The sequence below is a fragment of the Populus euphratica genome, unplaced genomic scaffold, assembly GCF_000495115.2.
Source record: "Populus euphratica unplaced genomic scaffold, PopEup_1.0 scaffold76.1, whole genome shotgun sequence".
NCBI lineage: Eukaryota > Viridiplantae > Streptophyta > Magnoliopsida > Malpighiales > Salicaceae > Populus > Populus euphratica.
Window position 1 is genome coordinate 1,229,201 of NW_011499890.1, and position 23,792 is coordinate 1,252,992.

The 23,792-nt window shown below is 33.9% G+C and overlaps 3 protein-coding genes across 7 annotated transcripts; 1 reads left to right on the forward strand and 2 right to left on the reverse strand.

The window, feature by feature from the left end:
• The first annotated feature begins 238 nt into the window (after positions 1–238).
• On the forward strand, positions 239–793 carry LOC105131160 (transcriptional regulator TAC1-like). The gene has a single exon (XM_011033996.1). The coding sequence runs from the start codon at positions 239–241 to the stop codon at positions 791–793; it is 555 nt and encodes a 184-aa protein (XP_011032298.1).
• A 3,678-nt stretch (positions 794–4,471) lies between these two features.
• Positions 4,472–7,432, reverse strand: LOC105131126 (protein TIC 62, chloroplastic). Its single transcript, XM_011033941.1, has 5 exons — positions 6,868–7,432; positions 5,808–6,257; positions 5,630–5,698; positions 5,295–5,353; positions 4,472–5,204 (listed from the first exon to the last, which is right to left on the reverse strand). Exons 1-5 carry the CDS (start codon positions 7,306–7,308, stop codon positions 4,670–4,672), a joined length of 1,554 nt encoding a protein of 517 aa, XP_011032243.1. The 5' UTR covers positions 7,309–7,432; the 3' UTR covers positions 4,472–4,669.
• A 9,344-nt stretch (positions 7,433–16,776) lies between these two features.
• Positions 16,777–22,983, reverse strand: LOC105131127 (serine/arginine repetitive matrix protein 1-like). 5 transcript variants are annotated; one of them, XR_843372.1, is made up of 15 exons: positions 22,876–22,983; positions 22,658–22,747; positions 22,461–22,583; positions 22,059–22,226; positions 21,880–21,972; positions 21,608–21,741; positions 20,436–20,483; positions 20,287–20,340; positions 19,267–20,028; positions 18,992–19,177; positions 18,735–18,884; positions 18,423–18,623; positions 17,508–18,320; positions 17,119–17,189; positions 16,777–16,997 (listed from the first exon to the last, which is right to left on the reverse strand). XR_843372.1 is itself a non-coding variant. In XM_011033942.1 (13 exons), exons 1-13 carry the CDS (start codon positions 22,894–22,896, stop codon positions 17,726–17,728), a joined length of 2,625 nt encoding a protein of 874 aa, XP_011032244.1. In that variant the 5' UTR covers positions 22,897–22,983; the 3' UTR covers positions 17,419–17,725. The 5 variants fall into 5 exon arrangements, 3 of the variants coding, with proteins under 3 accessions (XP_011032244.1, XP_011032245.1, XP_011032246.1); XR_843371.1 differs by having other exon boundaries at positions 16,807–17,004; XM_011033942.1 differs by lacking the exons at positions 16,777–16,997; positions 17,119–17,189 and having other exon boundaries at positions 17,419–18,320.
• Between the last annotated feature and the right edge of the window lie 809 nt (positions 22,984–23,792).

The following is a 23,792-nucleotide window of genomic DNA, read 5'->3' on the forward strand; positions in this document are numbered from 1 at the left end:
TGGTTGACAAAAAATCACCTTCTCATTTAGAAATAAGAACAATACATCAATTTTTGGAACATCACTTTTGTCCTTTACGGTAATTCTCAAATCATTTGTTTTTGTTATTTTGTTGTTTTATCTAGAAGACTAGAAGGAAGGGTCCTTGTAATCCCCCTCCTCAACACACAGACTATATACACTAAAAACCAGTCAGTTGACAATTCTCTCCCTCTCCCAGCAAGATTATTTCTCGATGATGGATACTGATGATCAAACCAGCCACGAAAATCCTGATCAGGTGACCTTAGATCATGAACAAGAACAAGGTACAAGCCAAGCGAGGTCCTATGAGTGCACGTTTTGCAAGAGAGGTTTCTCTAATGCACAAGCACTAGGAGGCCACATGAATATTCATCGAAAAGACAAAGCCAAGCTCAAGCACTCCTCAAGGGAAACTCAACAATCTTTGGATATCCCAAAGATAAATCCCTCGTTTTCTCCAGCTATTACTAGCCTAATGGAATCCGAAAGAGATGAGAGCTCGATCAAGTGGCCTTTTAGTATTGTTGATAAAGCTGCAGGAAGTGATCATGATGACACTAAAAGGGACAAAACCCAAGTTGGAGAAATCCAGAAACTAGGATTTTTTGTCCAAAATTCATCCAGTACTGAAGATCATCAAAACCCAAGCAGTCAAGTTCATGGTATCAGCAAGAAGAGTGATTTATCGTCAAGCTCAGAGATAGACCTTGAGCTTAGACTATGGCCTGAGCCGCAGGAATCATCACCGGGTACCAAAAAGTTCTTTTGAGATTGAATATCTTATATATATTATATCTGTCTTTATTCAATTTTTTTAATTTTAGGGTTACATACGGTGGTACTCAATGCAAAATACATGGTACGTATCTTTGCTTTGCACTGTATCTTCTTGTTCGAACAAGGAATTTGATGGTTTCCGGTTTGTGCTTTATCGTGGGATATAATTTATTACAAGAAAGACAGTTTCTCAAGTTTTATTTAGAAGCTGCTCTATATTATTAAATGTTATATAGTCCATAAATAATATAGTTCTTAATTATCACTGAATTGCAATTGGTGAAAAACAAAATAAAGTTCCCTTTTGTGATTAGTTCATTAATTGATCATCATATCATATAAAACTTCAAGTCGAGGCCTTATATTGTGTAGTTTAAATTAGGGTTGAAATGGAATTAATGACCAGTATTATAACCCTAGCTAGATTGTGTTCTCACTATAATCAATCAAGTAGTTAGGCGGCCACTATTTCCGGGAAGCTTCTCTCTAGTACGTGGAAAAAATAATTTTCCGCTCCGGCCAGTGCGCGCATGCATATGATCAGCAACAACGTCAAGAATGAGGAACTTGATTGATTTAGGTTCATCGGCAAGGACATCCTGGCCGGCGCTTCTTCTCTAGATCGATAAGACGTACGTAGTTTCTTTATATCTAAAACATGCAAAAATTCACAAGATCGATCCCTCTTTCTATATTGTGCTAGCTCCATGCTACATGAGGATGAGGTCGAAGGCTATCAAACCATATTCCTATCCATCTCATGAAGGAGGCTAGTCAATAAGATTGCAAGAGGAAAATATACATATGCTTACATGTTCATAACATGTTCTGAATCTCTGAACACCCAAAAGAGAATAATCTTTGACGGGTTTAGTCCTAAATTAGTTAGCTGTTCTTTTCTTTTTTCTTTTTTATCAGCATTTAATGAGTGCACGAACAAGATATATATGCACCATTTTTACTGCTTTTTTTCTTTTTTGAAAAAAGGCATCATTATATATAGAAGGGAGAACATGCATTTTCTACGTCTTGCAAAAAAAGTACGTCAAATACGCGAAGACTATAGTTTCTGTATATATCTCTTATCTATTGATCACAAAAGAAAAAAAATCCCATCTCACCCAAAAAGAGTTCACTGGCGTAAGCATAATATTATAAAGGCCGTAAAAATATGAGACATTTTGGTGTAGCAAGGTGCAATTACTAGCAGTTTCCGAAGTTTCTAGAATTCATGCATGCTTGCCTGGTATGTTTGCTTATACTTATATGCATGACTGGTTGAGCAAATACTCCGAGCTTCCATATTTCAGCCACTATATATAAGCAGACATTTCCCTAGTTAAAGGGTTCATCTATACTTTAAAATCTATAATTCTCAAAGGAAAAATGCTAAATAACAAGGAAAAAAGAAGTACCAAACTGATCGTGAATCACTTGATCGTGATTATAATGTAGGATCCAAGGATATTGGATCCCACTAATCTTGTGGTTCACGTATATTTTTGAAAAAAATATCTTATTATTTTTTCTTAATATTTTGCATTGCTCTTTTCGGAATTCTTTCTCACTACAAAGCATTTTTTACTGTACAAGATAACTAGAATCCACTGATCTAAGTTATTATAAAGAAGCTAAAACAAAATGAGATTTCACTATAACTAAGCCCCCGTTATAGTGGACAAAATAGACATTGTTCTAGGCTTTCTTGGCTTGAAATGTTGTTTTCCTGAAAATCTTATGAGATTATTTAAGAACTTTTATGTTTTTATTTTTAGTACTTTGATCTCCGAAGCTCTAGGTTTGTATTAAACAGATCCTAAACTTCATTTGTGTTAGAACAAGCTAGGTCCTTTTAATTTTGATTTTTGATTTTCTTCATTTACTTTTTTGTCAAAGTTTTTATTCTTTTAATTTTAATTTTCAAAACAATTTTATGATTTTTTTCAATAATAATAAAAATTTCAATTTGGTCATTCTTCTTGGTTTTTTTCTTAGTCTTTTTGTTAAAGTTTTTATGGTTCTAGATTTTATCTTTCAAAATCAAATTTATAACTTTTATTTTTTCAACAACAACAACAACAAAACATGGCTACAAGAGTGGGTCTTTTAAGGAGTCAGAAACCTATTATCACTCCACTTTCAAAAAAATCCTTGCTGTAAAGTATAGCATTCAAAAATTTGAGTTTTTATTTGGCAACTTATCACTTTACAGTGGTCATGGATTGTTCCTCATTTTTAAAAATACTATAGTTCAAATATAATAAATGATGATGATGATGATGATGATAGTGTGGTAACATTAATAGTAATGATAATAGTAGTAGTAGTAGTAATAATAATAATAATAATAATAATATTGCTAGTAATAGTGATAATAAATAGTGACAATGATAATAGTTTGTTATGATTGTAATAGTGCTAATAATAATAATAATGATGATAATAATCAAAATAATAATGGTGATGGTAATGGTGGTGGTAATGATGATAATAATAGTAATAATGATAATATTTATGATTTTTGTTATTTCAATAATAATAGTATGAGTAGGAGTAATAATAATAATAACAATAATAGTGGTAACAATAATTATGATGATGATAGTAATAATTATGATAACGATAATAATAATAATCAAAATAACCTTGGAATAATATGTTTTAGTATATTAGTTATTTTTCTCTTTAATTTAACTCTTCCAATGAAAAATTCTATTCTTTTTTCTTATATATTTTTTGTTCATTGTCCTTTTAGATAAGTGTTATTTCTTTTCAATTTAGTCCTTTCAATTTCAATTTTTCATGTATTTCTTTGTTTATTTGGTCTTTATTATCTTCTTATAAAAATTTTATTGGTTTTCGATCTCATTTATCAATTCAGGTCTATGATGTGTTATTTTTTTCAATTTTTTCCTCTTTCTTTTATTTAATTTTTTTTTCTTGAGTTATTTTTGTTTCCAATTAAACCCTACAATGGAAAAAATTTAGTTACCCTCTAATTTATCTTTATTTTTATTTTCAATCTTATTTTTTTAATTATTATTTTTCATTTTAAATCTTTTTGAGAGGTTAATTTCTTTTCCCCTTATGTTCTTCTGTGTTTGTTAACACGGTTCAATTTTTTTTAAAAAAAATTTCATGCTTTTATTGTTTTTTTTTTCAAGGTACTGTGATATTTTTTAAAATAAAAATTCAATTAATATTTTTTTCATCATTTAATTATGATGATATAAAACCATGATAAAAATGAAGTACTAATCACTAGTATTATTGTATAATGTATAATCAGTCTTATCACTTGAATCAGATTTGACCATGCTATTATTATTGTATAATTCCATCATTTTAGAGGACGCTAGGAAAGACATGGAATGGAAGGCTGCCAGGTGCCAGCTTCCTTCAAACTGGCCATGAAGAATGACAAGGACTGCGAACTATTTCAACTGTTAGACATAGCAAGGGAAAACTGGATGTATAATTCTTGTTGCCCAAGATTAAATAATTGTCTTTGTACCATTTTCTACATCACCATCAAAAGCCTAGCATTCGGCATTAACAACTTGTACCTTGTAGCAAATTTTCCAGCGTCTGATGAACTCTAATTTGTATACTGCATGCATCCATTGCATCTACTTTCATGTTCATATTACTCTAGAGCTTGAAGAACTAATGAGAGAATCGGAAATATTTGGATTGGTGCCTTTTCCAAATTGAAGACATGTTTTTAGCCATATGGAAAATGATCTGAAAGCTTTAAAATGGTGTCCATGACAGGCTTAGACTCACGTTAAACAGCATTACAAGCTTTAAACCACATCTACATCAAACTAGCCTGAAAGATAAGATGGTTACAACGAAATTAATTGCCTCAGTCATCATCGATGTAAATGGTTTCTTGCTGAAAAAGGCCACCAAACACCTTCCGCACCTCTGCCTTTGACTCTGTCTCTTTAGCCTTCGGCTTTGGCTCCTCCTTTGGTTTCAGAGCACGAGGTTTAGGTGAAGGCTGTTTAACTACAGCTTTCTGGACCGGCAAAGAACGAGCCTTGGCTTGTCCCCTGACAGTTGCGAGCTGCACTTTTGTTTTTTCACTAGTCGTTTGAACCGCAGTTGATATCTGGGAGCTAAGTTTTTCCCAAGAGAACCCTGAACCAACTTCTGTTGCTTTACTCAAGAAGTTTTCCACTGACGCCCCTGCAGCCTCGGCCTTCCCCTGGGCTTCTTCAGCTAGACTAGCAGCTTTAGCTCCTTGCTCTGAACGCTTTTTCACTTCCTCTTCCAGCTTTTTGGTTGCCTCAGCTGCCTCGGATGCTTTCTCAGAAGCTATCCTTGTCTCTTCCTCTGCCTTTTCCTTTGCAAGAGCTTCTGCATAGACTTTTCTTCTTCCATCTTCGGGAATGGCACTGGATGCAATTATCACTTGTACAAATTAGCCAGTTTTATTTTCACAAAAAAACTGACCAAGTTGAAATAAAAATTCAAAACCCAATTACCTGAAAAGCTCATCCACAGGTTTTGATGGTGCCGATGGATTAGTGAAAACTTCCACAACCTGATACCGAATACGTACAGCAACAGCAATTTGCAAGTTATTCGGTAATCAGTAAGGGTACGGTAGCATTCCATAAAATGAGAGATGGAAAGTTCTGCTTCAAGCCTATTTATCACCTTACCATGAAAGAATTAGTAAAGACATGGTGTGTTGTGTGAAGGAACTGAGGTCATTAAAGAGGAGTCATTGAAATGTTTTCTTTAAAAAACATTAGAAGTAAAGACCATGCCCATGATTCTATAATATAATCAAATTCCAATCTTCTCAGACATTTACCTTATTTTCTGCCACCGATGTATTTGAGAAAACATTTGCCACCACAGACGCTATCTGGGACTTTGCTACCTGACAATGTGAAATCCAAAAAATAAAGCCTTAGTAACATAAAGGAAAGAGCAATACGAAAAATAAATACTACAATGAAACAGAAAATTAATTGCATACATTACATTACTTTGAAGTCGTCTGTACCGGTGCTTCCTTCAGCTGACACAACAACATTATAAGAACTCTCTGGTGAAAAGTCTTCTGTCAAACTTGTCTTTATAAAAGTATAGCTAATATCTGTTTCAATCACTTTCTGCAAGAACTCAGGTACAGAAAGCTGAGATTGCGAGAACAGGTTGTTAAAGAATGTTTTGAATCCATCTAGCACATTGTAAGTTGATGAAGTGGCTGGGTTCCCATCATAGATTATGGCAACATGGCCGACTCCTGCTAGCTGAGCAGCTTCGATTACTTGCAAGGCATCCAACGTGGAGACCTCAGAGGTGGGACCATTCTCTGTAGGACCAATTGTAACCACTGCTTTGCTTGCATTGCCAATTGCTTTGGCAATTGATTCTGTATCTTGGAAGGTGGATTCAACAGCATTGAGGCGCTTTGATTCCTCATTTGATATGATCTGTTGCAGGAATAGGAATACATATAAACATAAAAGCATATATAACAGCTCAGTGTATCATAGTAAAGACGTTGCCTCTGCGAACCTGACTTCCAGTCCAACACTATCCATACTCATTTTAACTACAGAGTTGATAACAGAGGTTGCACCAGGATATAAGAACTCTATATATATAAACTTTCTCAACAACAATATAGATCAGTTCATTAGAACGTTGCTCCTCTATTCTTCAAGGAACAATTCCGACTAAAATCTGTTTCTGAAGATTTGAGTCCAAAACGTGGAGTCCAGAATCAAACGTTAGAGAGCATTCACTCAATTCATAAAGTTGAATTAGGCAAGTTGGAAACCTTAAATCAAATATGGGTACAAACTGAGTAGTTTTTTCTATTCATTTAACATGGTTTCCCTTCCATTGGTTAATGAGTCCAGCAATGTATTTGATGATAATTTGACCACATCAAGCAGAATATAGTTCTTTTTGGATATACTTATGAACTTGATCCACATATGCACCATTTAGGATTGGAATAGACAAATTACCTCTAGTGTTCCATAAATATCATACTCAGATTGAACCAAGATTTTCCAGTTGTGTGAAGTAGCTAACCTTGTACTGGGCGGCAAGACGAGCCAACTCCTGAGCATCTCCAAGCTGAGGAACCCCAGCTCTTACACTAAAACCCTCACGCAGTAGCGTCTGTGCCATACGAATGCCAGCCTGCCCAGTAGCACCAGCAACAAAAACAGTACCAGGGTCCTTTCTGAAGTTCCCAAATGACAACCTGGAAGAAGGCTTGCTCACAACAGGCACCAAAGACTTCATGTCAGGTACCTTGCCAAAGTTGAAATTAAAGGGACTCGAATTGCCTGAACCATCAGTTTGACTTCCTTCTGATGATGAACCATCATCTTTTGGTTTGCCGAACTGAAATGTGGAGAAGGGTCCAGCTTTTTTGGCAAAGACTCTGAGTCTTGGGTTCTCGAGGGAGAGTCTTGAATGGGGTGTGGTGTTCAGGAGAAATGAGTTGGAGGTGAGAGCTGGAGCCATAGAAGGGAAAAGAGAAGTTCCCGAAATGCCTCCCTAATTCGAGTCTATGTTGTTCTGATGTTTTCTGTGCGTCACACTATATCCATCAAGGCCATACAGCTTGTGTCCTGCGGCCATCCTAGTGTTTTTAGTTTGGATGATATCGGGATGGGGAGGCAAAGGACTGGCAGCAAATGAACTTGAGCCACGTAGTTCCTTGTTATCTATTTGAAAATATTTGGCACCAGGAGTTTAAATTCGCCATTTTGTCATGTTGAGCTACTAGAAAATGAGCTCAATCCTTAATAAATTTGCAAGAGGCAGAGCTTCAATCCTTAATAAATCTGCTTGGCCCACGCAAGCCGAGAGAATCACTAATAGGAGAGCTCAGACCCCTTACAGCATGATGATGCATGATTGCCATCCAGATATCACGTATTTATCGACCTCTGGCGATAGTCCCATCATTTTCCCCCTTGGCACATAAAATGTAAGCACCACATACACAAACATTGCACAGGGCAAGGCACCTCTCCGAGCCCTTTCTGATCGCCAAGTTAAAATTGCAAAAAGCATACACCATATGACAGTGAACCATCATATTAATTAAGAAAAGAGACAATTAGGTACTTATTTAATTTGATTTAAATGTGTCTACTATTATTAATGACAATAGTATTATTAAACAAAAAAGAGCAAGAGAAAAGGGAGAAAGAAAAGAAAAAAAGACGGGAAAGTAGTCTGTCTTCTTTCCTTAATTTTCAACTCGTTCACCGTTGAATCGAACTGAGATTTTGACAACAACTTCTAGACATGTTACTTTTCATTCTAAACGGTTGGATCAAAACTTGGTGGTGTGGAAGCTGGTTGTTTTGACAAAAAAAGAGCTGTCAGTATTGTGAGTTTTTTTTCTCAAATACTTTTTCTTTAATCTTGTTGTATTCCAAGAATAAGTTGTTCTTGATAATATGTATATTTAACCCTTAGTTGAATCTAAAAAAGAACAGTTGTGAACCCATTATTTGTTGATAGTGAAATTTTTTAGGTGTAATACGGTCTCGTGGTTTTTCCCGCATTGGGTTTTCCACGTAAAAATCTTGGTGTTGATTTGTGTGATTGTGGCTTTAAATTTGTTGATTGTTTGATCCTGATTTTGATTGCACAAAGAGGAAAAAGAATTGGAACTTATAAATTGTGAATTTATCAGGGTAGATTGATGTTCAATTATTTATTCCTAATTTTCCTAACAAAATGGTATCAGATCACTGGTTATGTAGATTGAATTTCTTGTACAGGTAAATGAAAAAAAGAAAGATTTAGGCATAATAAAGCTCACTTCCTCCAATTATTTTCTATGAAAAACAATGATGAAAAATTACTTATATTGCGATGATTTGGCTTTGCTGCTTGAGTGTAAAAGAATAAAGCCTAAAGAGATGGATGAGGCAAAATGGAATGGGCTTAATAGAAAGGCGATTGCTTATGTTAGAAAATAGGTATCTTCTAAGTCCATTAATCATATTTCTCAAGAACATGACTACTATACAGTTTGGAAGAAATCTTTGCCAAGAAGAGTGCACAAAACAAGGTTTTTGTAATTAGAGACCTTATAAATTTGAAGTATAAAGAGGGTGAAGATGCTTCAATGCATATAAGTGAATTTCAAGGGTTCTTGAATAAGCTGTCATTGATCAATCTTGAGTTAATTGATGAGATGCAAGCACTAATCTTATTAAGTTCATTGTCGGATTGTTGGGAGACTTTGATGGTGTCACTTAGAAATTCTACTCCAAATGAAAAGATCACTTTGAAAATAGTGAATACTTGTATCCTTAATGAAGAGAAAAGGAGGAAAAGGACAGACATTTTTGGGTCTCATGCACTTGTTACAGAAAGTTGAGGGAGAAGTCAAAATAAGTTATCTCACTACAAGCAAAATAAAGAATCCAACAATAGAAAAGAAAAATAGAAGCCAAGAGGAAGATCTCAATCAATAAAGAGAATTAAATGTTATTATTATGACAAGCCTAGGCATATTCAAAAAGATTATAGAAAGTATAAAAGAGATAAAAAGGGTAAAGATGAAGACAAGAATGAATAGAATGGTATAGCTATAGTTGTATTTGATGGTGATGTTGCTATTGTTTGTGATAATGGTTATGTTAATCTTGCATGTTAGGATACCACCTGAGTTGTAAATTTATTAGCTTCTTACCATGTTACACCCCAACGTGATTTTTACACATCATACATTGCTGGTGACTTTGGTTAAGTTAGGATGGAAAATCAAGGGATGCTAGTGTTGTGAGCATTGGAGACATTTAGTTCGAAACCAATACTAGGTGCAAGTTGCTACTGAAAAATGGTAGGCATGTGCCTGATATGTGCCTACATTTGCTACTGAAAAATGGTAGGCATGTGCCTACACTTGATCTCTACGGGTACTCTTGATGAAGAAGGCTATTAAAATTACTTTGGAGATGATAAATAGAAACACGGGTACTCTTGATGAAGAAGGCTATCAAAATTACTTTGGAGATGATAAATAGAAATTCTCCAGAAATTCCTTAATTGTTGCTAAAAGAAAGAAGATGAGTCTCTACATGTCATAAGCCAAGGTGATCAAAGAGAAGGTGAATGTAATTGAAGATTTCTCTACTGATTTATAGCATATACGGCTTGGACACTTAAGTGAGTAAGGCCTTGGTATCCTTGCTAAGAAGAACTACCTTCCATTAAAAGTTATAAACTTGAACACATGTACTCATTGTTTAGTTGGTAAACAACACATAGTTACATTTCAAAGATCACCTTCATATAGAAGATCATATATTCTTAATTTAGTTTATACTGATGTTTGCTCTATGATTGATAAGTTTCTTGAGGATGTATTGTACTTTGTTAGTTTCATTGATGATCACTCCAGGAAAACTTAGGCCACTTATTTGAAATCCGTACTTTGTTAGTTTCATTGATGATCACTGCAGGAAAACTTAGGCCACTTATTTGAAATTCAAAGATTAAGTGCTTGATATCTTTAAGGATTTTCATAACAGAGTTGAAAGAGAAACTGATAGAAAGCTGAAATGTATTCGAGCTCATAATGGTGGTAAATACAAAGGCCATTTTAAGAAGTACTGTAGGGAATACGGTATCAAGTTGGAGAAGACAGTTGCCAAAGGGCCAAAATTGGGTTATGACATTGAAAAAATTAGATGTATGTTGAGAGAATGAACATAACCATTATTGAAAAAATTAGATGTATGTTCTCTTATGCAAAGTTGTCTAAATCCTTTTGAGGAGAGGCAATGAAGACTGTAGTTGCTATGATTAACCTTTCTCCATTAATTCCTCTTGATTTTGATGTTTCAAATAAAATTTGGAAAGGAAATGATGTCTCTTATGCACACTTGAGAGTGTTTGAATGCAGAGCATTGATACATATTTCTACGGATAAAAGATCTAAGCTTGATAGCAAAACAAAACAGTGTAAACTTGACAGCAAGACAAAACAGTGCATTTTCTCAGGCTCTGAAGATGATGAGTTTGGCTATAGGTTGTGGGATCCAGAGGAGAAGAAAATTATAAGAAGCAAAGATGTTATCTTCTTTGAAGATCAAACCATTGAAGACTTTGAACAGAAGAAAAAGCAGAGTCTACTACTTTTATTCCATCTATTTCAAATCCAAGACCTACTCCACGGTTACATTTGATGTCTGCTAATTATGGGGGAGATTTGCAAAATGATAATAATGGTGGGTTTTTTTTTTAACCATTAATTAGTAATCTTGAAACAACTAATGATGATATTAATGTTATTTCTGAACAGGATATGCAAGAAACTTCAAATAAGCCAAAATTGAGGAGGTCAACCAGACTTCACCAACCTTTTACCAAATATTCTTCTCATGAGTATGTATTGGTTATTGATGGGAAAGAGCCAGAATACTTTGATGAAACTATGTCACATGAGAAGAAAAATGAGTGGTTGAAAGCAATGCAAGAAGAAATGAAATCCTTGCATGAAAATCATACTTTTAAGTTAGTGAAGCTTCTTAAAGGTAAGAAAGCACTCAAGAACAAATGGGTGTTCAGGTTGAAAATTAATGAACATTGCTCACAACCAAGGTACAAGGCAATATTGGTTATGAAAGGTTCCGGTCAGAAGAAGGGTATTGATTTAAAAAAATAAAATTCACCAGTGGTCAAGATGTCTTCAATCCGAGTTGTGCTTGGCTTAACTGCTAGTTTAAATCTTGAAGTTGAACAACTTGACATGAAAAATGTCTTTCTCCTTAGTGATTTAGATGAGGAGATCTACATGGAACAACGTAAAGGGTTTGAAGCAAAATACAAAGAGTAGCTAGTTTGCAAGTTAAAAAAGAGCTTATACAAGTTAAAGTAAACTCCAAGATAATGGTATAAGAAGTTTGATTCTTTCATGGTGGATCATAGTTATAACAAAGCCTCTTCTAATCATTGTGTATTCATAAAAAGGTTTCTAGATGGAAAATTTATTATTCTCTTGTTGTATATGGATGATATATTGATTGTTGGCCATAATCCTAAGAAAATTCAGATGGATGATATATTGATTGTTGGCCATGATCCTAAGAAAATTCATATTTTAAAGGAATAGTTAAGCAAGTCTTTTGCAATGAAAGACTTAGGATCGACCAAACAGATTTTTGGCATGAAGATCAAACGTGACAGGAAACAGGAGAAACTTTGGTATCTCAGGAGAGATATGTTCAAAAGGTACTTGAGAGATTCAACATTAACAACTCCAAACCTATTTGTTCTCCACTTGCAGGCCACTTTAAACTAAGTTCTAAGCAATGTCCTTCACGTGATAAAGAAAGAGATGAGATAAAAAAAGGTACCTTATGTATCAACGGTTGGTAGCTTGATGCATGTCATGGTTTGCACAAGGCCGAATATAGCTCATGCAGTTAATGTGGTTAGTCAATTCCTCTCCAATCCTAGTAAAGAACAGTGGTCAACAGTGAAATGGATACTTAGGTATCTCAAAGTACTTCTAGTTTCATCTTATGTTTTGGTAATAATAAACTTGTGTTGGATGAATACACAAATGCAGATATAGTTGGTGATGTTGATTCTAGAAAGTCCACATCAGGATACTTGATGAAGTTTGCAAGGGGAGCAATCTTATAGCAATCAAGGTTGCAAAAATATGTTGTATTATCCATCACAGAGGCTAAATATATTACTCTTACTGAAAGGGGCAAAGAGTTGTTATGGATGAGGAAGTTCTTACATGAACTTGGCCTAGTTCAAGAGAACTTTATGTTGCAATGTGACAGTCAAAGTGCAATCCATCTCAATAAGTATCCTAATTTTCACTTTTGATCAAAGCACATTAAGATTAAATATCAATAGATTTGAGATGCTATGGAGATGAAGTCATTTGTTGTTGAGAAGATCTATACTTATAACAACGTGTCAAATATGATGACCAAACCTCTACCGAGAGATAAATTTAAATTTTACAAAAAGGAAGCAGGCTTGGTAGAGTCTCCTAAATTGTAGCTTACATGTTGATTGCTGCTATGACAAATTCCTCATATTATACGTGAGGTGGAGATTTATTGTGTGTGGTCCTGCACCATGTGATGGTAGGACCACCACATTAATTAAAAAACAGTTAGCTACCTATCTGATTTAAATGTGTCTGTTACTGTTGATGGTAGTAGCATTATTAAACAAAAGAGAACAAGAGAAAAGAGAGAAAGAAAAGAAAAGGAGGCAGCAGAGCAGTTTGTATTCTTTCCTTGATTTCCAACTCGTTTACCATTGGATCGAGCTGAGATTTTGACAGCAGCTTCTAAACACGTCACTTTTCATTCTGAACGGTTGGATCAAAGATTGGTGGTGTGAAAACTGATAGTTTTGATAAAAAAAAAATAATGCTATCAGTATTGTAAGTTTTTTTTTGTCAAATACTTCTTCTTTAATCTTGTTGTATTCCAAGAATAAGTTGTTCTTGATAATATATATATATTGTAGCCCTTAGTTGAATCTAAGAAAGAACAGTTGTGAACCTATTATTTGTTGATAGTGAAGGTTTTTAGGTGGACTACAATCCCGTGGTTTTTCCCGCATCGGGTTTTCCCCGTAAAAATCTTAGTATTGATTTGTGTAATGATACTTTATATTTGTTGATTGTTTGATCCTGATTTTAATTGCACAAAGAGAAAAAAGAATTGGAACTTGTGAATTGTTAATTGATTCGAGTAAAATGGTGTTCAGTTATTTATTCATAGTTTTCCCAACATTCTTGTAGCGATGAAAATAATGTTTTGACAAGACAACAATTGCACCATTAACCATGCTTTGTGAACTTGAAATATGTATTGGAAAATAAGATAGAAAAAAGTTCATTTATTGAAGTTACATTTTGAAAACTTAGCTTGAGTGAATAAATAAATATTGAACTTTGAATCTGAATGGTGTAAAATTCTTGAACTATCATTACACTCATAGTATTAAATGTTTCTAAAGGCACTCCTTGGTCAAATCCAATATTATTATAAAATATTAAGCTTTTTAATGTATGATTTAGGGGTGATTATTTTCGGTTTAGTTTTTATTAAAAAAAAGCAACTGAACCAAATTAAAAAAAAAAAAAAAACAAACCAAAACCAATTCAAACTAACCGGTTTTAGTTCGATTTGATTTTTTAGGATAAAAACCAATTCAAACTGGTTTGACTTGGTTTTGGTTTAGTTTTTTCCAGTTTGATTCGGTTTTTTTAGTTTGACTAACTTTTTTTTTTATTTTGGCTCAGTTTTTAGTTTTTTCCAGTTTGATTCGGTTTTTTTAGTTTGACTAACTTTTTTTTTTATTTTGGCTCAGTTTTTTTTTCAATTTCAGACTTATAAAATCAAAACCAAATCGAACTGATAGGTTTTTTAAAAATTTTAATCAGTTTAATCAAATTTTTTTCACCGTTTAATTTTTTCATTATTGTTTTTACAGTTTAATCGATTTTTTAATTTTTTTGCCCACCTGTAGTATGATTTGAAACTCATGAATATACTTCTAAGCCCATTATTAAAACAATGAACCAATTTATAAGGTCAAATATGTTTTAAAATATATTTGTGATTGCTTTTCAAAATATTTTTCACTTGAAAATATATTAAAATAATTTTTTTATTTAAAAAAAATATTTTTACCATTAGCACACCAAAATAATCTAAAAATACCTAAAAAATATTAATTTAAAAAAATTTAATTTTTTACAAAAACACATTTGAAACATAAAAATAAACATACAAAACACATAAAATTTACTTAGCTTAAGAGTAAAAAATAAACATCATACTAAAATCAATACTAATAAATGAACTACTGGAGTGTACTTCAAAAAACAAAAGGCCACTAATAGTTTGGGTTCGATTTAATTCAATTTTTTCAATTTTAGATTTATAAAATTAAAATCAAATTGAACTGATTAATTTTTAAAAAAATTTAATCACTTTAATCAATTTTTAATCAATTTTTTTTCATGGTTCAATTTTTTCATTATTTTTTTACAATTTAATCAATTTTTTTGTTTTTTTTTAACCCACCCTTAGTATAATTTGAAACTTATGAACCAATTTATAAGTTTAATAATATTTAAAAATATACTTACAATTACTTTTTAAAATATTTTTCACTTGAAAATATATCAAAATAATTTTTTTTTATTTTTTTAAAAATATTTTTTCTATCAGCACACCAAAATAATCTAAAAATACCAAAAAAAATATTAATTTCAAAAAACAAATCAAATTTTTACAATAATACCAAAAAAAATATTAATTTCAAAAAAAAAATCAAATTTTTACAAAAACACATTTAAAATATAAAAATAAACATGCAAAACACATGAATCTTACTCAGCTTAAGAGTAGAAAATTAACATCATACTATAATCAACACTACTAAATGAACTACTCAACTATCTACTCAGCTATTGGAGTTTACTTCTAAAAACAAAATACCAAGTTTAATTTAATTCAATTTTTTTAATTTTAAACTTATAAAACCAAAATCAAATCAAACTGATAAATTTTCTTAAAATTTTAATTAATTTTTGTTTTTTTACGATTTAATTTTTTCATTATTTTTTTATAGTTTAATCAATTTTTTTGTTTGTTTTTCCAACCCTAGTATAATTTAAAACTTATGAATACACTTCTAAGCCCATTATTAAAACAATAAATCAATTTATAAGTTTAACATGTTTAATAAATAAATATGATTGCGATTTCTTTTTAAAATATTTTTAACTTAAAAATATATCAATTTTGACAATCATACACCAAAATAATCTAAAAATATCAAAAAATATATTAATTTTTAAAAAAATCAAATATTTACAAAAACACATTTAAAACATAAAAATAAACATGCAAAACACATGAAGTTTACTCAGCTTAAGATTAAAAAACAAACATCACACTAAAATCAACACTAATAAATCAACACTAATAAATGAACTACTGGAGTTTACTCCAAAAAAACAAAAGGACACTAATAACGGGACGGAAAGAGTACCAATGTAGTGACCAAATACTCCAATTTTATTTATCTATTTAGTAATCTTTGCTCCACTGGTAGACAAATTCCTAGCAAACATAACTCTAGAAAAAAAAAAAAAAGTAGTGACCAAATACTCCAGTTTTATTTATCTATTTGGTAATTTATGTAACCAATGGTAAACAAATCCCTGGCAAAGGTAACTCCAGCAAAAACAGTTTACAAAAAAAGATCACTATAAAGCTGCCTTAAATAACAATCAAATGAAGAAATGAATCTCCACATAATCCAAGTACTTGCGAAAATTTCCAATCAACTGAAAGTAGCTACAAAAAGGTCCAGATTTGAATCAACAGAACACAAGTAGCCCAACTTAAGAGACGAAAATGAGAAAATCAGGCACATCGATCATTGTGTTCTTAACCTAACTTTCACAGGGTTCTCCCACAATTTGGTAATCAATGACCAAGCATCAAGTCGGAAAAAGACTTCAAAATAAATGTGGCTCTAAAGCCAGCATAACACAGCAAGCAATACATACTGCTTGAAGTAACCCTAAATGCTCATCATTAAGTCAACAAAAGAATGCTAGACAAATGAAATATTATATCTTCTAGATCCCAGTGCAAGCGTATAGCATGCATGCATCGTGAGTGATTGCAGAAACTATAATGAACACCTCAGCACAATGGTTGGCAAAGGTAGGAAATCCCAAGACAATGCCAATGAAAGTCAGGTCCAAAACAGCTAACCGCTCCCAAAGACTCAAGCCCTCCCAAGTTGTCCTAATGCCATAAAATCTTTTATCTAGAGAAGTGAAAAGGTAAAAACAAAATTTAGGGATAGAAAACAACACAATTTTACAGAATATATCACTGCCACAAATACAATAGTAGCCAGTTTCCCTTCACTAAGTCAAATAAAATAATTAATAATGGATAAATACCAACAACCCAAAACCAATCAAGCTAATTCATGAATGAGATCAACACCTTCAAAATGCAAATAATAGTTCATATAGAGTTAACTATTGCATATATATATACATGGCCATTTTTTTGCTATATACATCAAGCAAATATCAGATCCGGACAAGACGAGCCCAAGACTACAGCACCTGGAGAATTTTAGAAAACAAAGTCCCAGGAACAATGCTCAAGCTGTCATCCACGTAGGTCAGACCAAAACACAGTGAGAATGCAGCCAACAAAAACAAGAGAAACTTCAACAATAGGCACAGAGTTATCGTAAGACAGGCAATATAGAATGAAAACAGTTCACCTGAATCTTGCTCAAATGTGGATCTGCACATGGTCTGCTCAAGCAAGTCATCTAGCTGACAATAATTTCATCTAACAATTGACCAGAAAGCCAATTTAGTATCAACTTCATATTAATTAAACTGAAATAACCTGTAGGTTCACTTTTCATCCTAAGATATAGTCGCTTAATCTTGCACACCTGATCTTACAAGTGTAGGGAGCAACACTAGAAATTACATTGTCCCACAGAAGCTAAGAAAAAGTATTTTTGTAATTAAATCTAATAATTTAAAGAGAAAACAATATGAAAATCAAGCTGTTAAGGCAATGATGCATTCACATATATGTTCCGTCAACATCCATGTCACTAAAAAAACAGATTCCCAGCCAAGGGACAACATTTATTACCAGAAAAACTAGCAGCAAGGTCTGCATAAAGGTGCACTCAAGTGAATAGCTCAGAAAATCCTCATCTATCCATTTCAGCTGCCAGCAGGAAACAGAGACTACATTAAAAGGTTACACAAAAAAAAAAAACCCATCCATAGCAAAAGCTCCTAGCAAATATAAAGAAAAGGCTTAACATGATTAAAGTATAAAGCTTAATATTCAATGCTGTAACAAATTTAGCGATTGATGCCCTTCTTTGCTTTAAGTGATTCAAGAGCCTTCTTCCTTAACTCAATCTCAAGTTTTTTCTGATCAGACTCTATCTCCTCATCATCAATTGGACGGGACTCCCTCCTACCAACATGTTCATCATCAGAAGAACTAGCATCACCACAATCCTTCAATTTTAGCTTCTCTGCACGCCGTTCCTCCCTCCTACGGCGTCGCTCCTCACGTCGTCGATGCTTCTCCTCCTTTCGCAATTTCTTTTCTTCCTTCCTCCTCCTTTTAGCCTCTTTCCTCTCTTCAATTTCAGAACCATAGCTGCCATCATCATCCGAAGCCACTTCAAGCCGATGCGACCTTTTATGCTTTGACTTTTCCCTCTTTTCTGCTCTCTGCTTATCACTTTCCTTAGAACCAGAATCCAATGCACCACTGCCATTACTATGATGGACTTTTTCAGCTGTCACTGGTGCGGTTTCTGATTTGGGATGTTTATCACTATCCTTAGAACTGTTTAAGCATGAACGGTCTTTCTCGTCCTTGTACAAAGTTAGAGATTTTTTTGCATCAAGATCATGATCAGCGCCCCTCCCAGAAGACTTCCCACTGTAAGGAATGTGATAGACATCAGTACTACTAGTTGGTTAATGCATGCACACATTTGGGGTGGGGTAGAAGAAAAAAAAATGTAGAGCAAGAAACTTATACATCTTTATATCCTGGTCTTTCTTCCTCGAATCCATGTTATCTGGATAGTTTCTGGAATCAGTAGTCCGACGACTGGCTAATCTTTCAGAAGATTGCTCATCCTTGTTGTGAACCTTCACAGGAGAATCTTTCTGCTTATTAATGTTAGATGGATGTATAGGACGTTTCCATGATGACCTAGAATAATAGTCCCCACCCTCCCTAAAAACAGAGCAATCAATCAATTAAAGTAAAAAACCAACCAAAAAGTTCAAAATACTATCACAAAAAAGATACACGAATGAAAAAAGAATGTCTAGCTCAAAATCTAACCGAGTATGATCAGTTTCTTCATGGTCTTTGCTAGTTTCTGGACTATCCTTAAGAGGTTTCCTCCCTCTATGTTTCTGAGGACTTGAGCTACCATCACGTGTAATTTGCTCTTTTCTTTGCCTGGCAGGACTCTCATATGGACTAGGGGACCTTCATCAGCAACCAAAAATTGTAAACATGTGTATAAAATATCTGCACAAGTGATCAGAATTCTGAAGATAACTTCATGCTACATTTTTTAATGAAAATAAAATCACCTTCCGTCTTTTCTGGCACTCTTTCTTGCAACTGGTGGAGATTCTGGCTGTAGTGGGGACCTCTCTGGTGAAGGAGATATAGCTGGCAACCTACTGCATAAATCTTTCAGATCCTTCTGGTCTCTTTGTGGTGACCTCAAAGAATTTGAGGACCGGCGTGGAATAGGCAACAATTTTCGTTGTGATCTGCAATATATATTTTCACTATTACAGATCTCGTTTCAATGTAAACTAATTAAGTTAAGAGGAGTTTCTCACCAAGGAAATCAACATACCTAACTCTTTCTCCAGGAGACTGCACAGGTGATCTGTGTTCCTTTGGAGATTTCACAGGAGAAGGGGACCTATGCTGGACAGGAGAGGGAGAGCTTGAAGTGTAAGGCGAAGGAGACCGGCGATGAGGAGATGGAGATCTCTTGCGTGAAATAATAGATGACCTATGTTGCATAGGAGAAGGAGACCTGCGACAAGGAGTAGAAGGAGACCTTGGATACCCCCGACGGACAGGAGATGGTGATCTGCGTCGCAAGGAAAGGGGTGATCTACGACGAAGTGGTGAAGGTGATCTACGCGACACAGGTGAAGGTGATCTACGCCTTAAAGGCAATGGGGATCTGCGGCGCACAGGGAATGGGGATCTGCGGCGCCTGATAGGTGACGGGGATCTGCGGCGCCTGATAGGTGAAGGGGATCTGCGACGTTTGATAGGTGAAGGGGATCTGCGACGTCTAACAGGTGAAGGGGATCTGCGACGTCGAACTGGTGAAGGCGATCTATCATGCAAGGGTGAAGGTGACCTACGTCGAAAGGGAGAACGCATTCTACGACGTATAGGGGATGGTGACCTACGTCTTAAAGGAGATCTAGATATATGCCTGGAGTATGATGATTTCCTCCGAGGTGGGGAGGGTGAATCTATGGGTGAACGCCTTCGACGAGGAGTGATTGAGCGCCTTCTTAGTGAGCGCATTCTATCGGAAGATACGGAGCGCTGTCTTCGTGCTTCAGGAGATCTAGACACACTTCTTGACATATGCCTGCAATTGAGGTATGCATACATAAAGTTAGGTGTTGTGATTAAAAAAAATGAAAAGGAATAACAAAAAATTGACAAAAGATGCAAGTAAATCATGCACTCCATTTTACTATTATATTTAGAAATGTTTGCATGTGGCATGTTCATTGGCACCTAAATAAAATGACCAAAAAAGGAAAAGAAAAGGAAGTGAAACTCCAAATCCAAGTAATTAAATGATGTGACTATAATATTAATGTTGTTACATAAAAGGCCATACCCTGAATGACTTCTTGAATTTAAAATTGATCTATTAGTCCTAGAAGGTGAGCCTTTGCACAAGACAGCCCAAGTTATTGGTAAGCTAGCTCATCCTCTAGATGCGAACCAGGAAGTATGATCAAATATTAAGATGGCAAAGAAAATTACCGAGGAGATGAAAATGAACGATCAGTCGAATGAGGAGACCTAGAAACCCTGTAAGAGATTTATCATTAGTATTTCACAACTCCAATCTTGCCTAAAAAACACATGGATACACATGCAAACTGCATTTCATCCAAAAGTAAAGCTAAGAAAAAAAAATCACCCTTTTTCGAATAATTCCTAATAGATAAAACAAATGTTAGAGCTCGATTTTAGTTTCTTCCAACTAGTTAAGTATAATTTTTGGCTATTTCATCATCATTGGAGAGTATTTTTACAAACATATAATTGCTTTAGGTAGGAAATATACAGCTTGAATCAATGTTGGATTGCTTTGTCTATGCAAATCTAGACAGTTGTTTTTGTGCCCATGTGCAATGTAACTAAAACCTTAAAGGGTGGGTCCAGGGTGAGAAAATAGGGAGCTATGTGGTCTTCCTTGTATATAAACAAGAAAGAATGGCTACCACAGGTATAGAACAGTTGCAGTGTATCAACCAGTCAAGTTGAGTGTTAAAGTCCCCTTTGATGGATGCCCACCAATTCAAATTCATAATGCAATATCTCTGTCACCGGCAAGACACAAAATTGAACTTGCAAGTGGCATTTGACATCATCTTGATTCACGGTTCTGTAGAAACCACCAAGATTTATGCTATGATATAAGCATTAATGAACCTTGTGTGCATGTCTCGGGATAGGTTCCAAATCCAATCAAGGAAGATGAGAATAGGTGCTTGTGCTCCATGAAACATCCAACAGCATTTTACACTAAGCAGAATTCTTAAGAGGCTGCTAATTTGAACTGCTTTTTTCACCTTAGACAAGTTATGAACAACATAGTACACCCTATACAGTCACTACTAACACAAAAGCGAGGAGTGAAATGAGAATCAATCATCCATAAAGTACCAATGAAATGCACTATGCAGCTGATCTTCCAGAATACAAAATGAGCACTTATTTAACATGCTCCTGAATCTCATCATGATAAAAGCTTGTGCAGAAATTTACCAACATAGGTTAGGTTGAGGTCCACATTAATGCAATATTTTCTGCTATAAATTTGTAAAGATTGAAGAATGAAGAGTCTATGTTACCATGATAGGCCTGAAAAATAATTCATACCCTGCTCCTTCAGAAGAAATTTAAAAAGATAAAATAAAACTCCTAACCTTTTCCTTCCTCTTGCGCCATTCCTCATTTCAGTTTCTTTCTCATCCTCAGCATGGCCACTTGAACCCTTAGGCAGCATGTGCTTTGAGGCTGGCTCCATAGCATTATTGGCTTTCTTTTCAACCTCAATGTCCTACAGTAGTTTGAGGTAAAGGACATGAACCCAAATAATTGCAGAAGCTAGCTGAGTACCACGAAAACACAAACTAAAGTTAAAACCAAAAACCCAATTCTAGGGAATCTAACTCCAGCGTGAATGAGTTAGCATTACCATCTTCTTCAATTTTTCCCTCTCAAGTTCTCTCATCTCCTTCTCTATCTCCTTCTTCTTCTGGATTTCATTTGCTATCCTATCGACCTCTGCCTGCAATAATCCACGTTAACAAAGTAAGTATAGATCAATTCTGATATTGAATGTCATACCATCATGACTTGAAAAGCATTTCAAACCTGCTTCTTCCGTGTTTCTTCTTCTTTGGCATCCAAAAACTGTTGAGGAACGCCGCTTTCATTCTTCCCCGCACTAAGAAGAAGTGTCCAAAGCTCTTTCATAAACTTCCCAGTGTTTTTCTCCATGAATCCCGTAAGCGATATTTGAACCTCCTTCCCGTTCACTTCCTGCATCAATACAGTATACAACAAAAAAAAATTGATAACCAAACCACTTGACTATTGTTAAGAAACAAAATGCCTAACACCAAACGAACTCTCAACAATTCTTTAGGCAAGTATTGTAAAATTATATTAGCAAAGACAGAGGATCCACGCGTGCAGTATTCAATTGAAAAGCAAAACATGAACTATTTTCAGACACTAAAAAAAGTTAGGTTAATTGCAGAAAATCAATAAGACCTTTCCATCAAGCAGGCCATAAATGAAGTTGATAAGAACTTCATCTTCAAATCCGAGAAGCTCCGTCACTCTAGTAGCAATCCATGGTCTAATAACATCCATCTTCATTTTCCTCGTATCCACCTAAAAATTTGAAACAAATTAGATAATTCCAACCACAAAGGATTCAGCAACTCAATTGAGAAAAGAAAACGAACCAGATGGTCCAATTCAGGAGCGAACTTCTGCGATTTCAACAGCTTCGCTTGCTTGTTGGAGAATCGAGTGTCTTGATCAGCAGACGTGCCCTAGATTTTTAAAAAACTTGATCAGCAGACGTGCCCTAGATTTTTTTTTAAAAAAAAAACAAGTCAAATCGAATTCCAAGATCTGCAACTGCAAATTCATATTCGGATCTGAAAAGAGTGAAGCTTACACGGAAAAACCCGCCCGACATTTTTTTTAGGGTTTTGATGGGGAAGCAGCTTGCGTTTGGCTAGAGAAAGATAAATGAATCACCCTCCTATTTTAAAGATTATGCAATTCATTTTTTATTTTTCATTTTAATTATTATTATAGGACAAAGGTGAAAAGACAGGAAAGGCCTTCTCTTACGATCGGATTCTCATTCTGATCTTGCGCTACGTTTGGATAATTGGATTTTAATAGTTGAGATAATTATGAATCCAATTCAGGACGGTTTGTTTATGTGGTTTTTTTTTCCAAATTGTTTTTATGTAAAAGTATTAAATTAATTTTTTAAATATTTTTTTATATTTTTGATTTATTGATATTAAAAAAATCAAAAAATATATTATATTAATATATTAAAAAAAACTACTTGAACATCTTATAGTTTAATCATTTTTATATTTATTCTTTGTGTTTTAAAAATTATAATTTACATTTTAAACTTTTATTTTCATGTAATATTTTATATCCTAAATTATTTTATAATTTAGTTATATTCATCAAAGATATAAAATATAATTTTTCAAAACACGAAAATAAATATAAGAATAATGAAAATATAGAATGATGAAGACAATTTTTTCTTTATATTTAATTGAAAAGCATTTTTATAAAAAAAAAATATCATGTATCATCATAATATTAAACATACATTCAAACCAAAACAAGGTTGGTTTGGTTTTATGTTTTCACCATTCTAGCCATTCAAAAAACTTATCCATTCAATTGATTTTTTTTAAAAAATACAAAAAACTTATCCATTCAATTGATTTTTAAAAAAAAAAAATTAGTTGTGAATTATTTAAGATTTGTTAAATATTAACTTCCCAAAAACTTATGCATTATGGTAGCTTTTTTATTTTATGTGTGTTTTGTTGATAA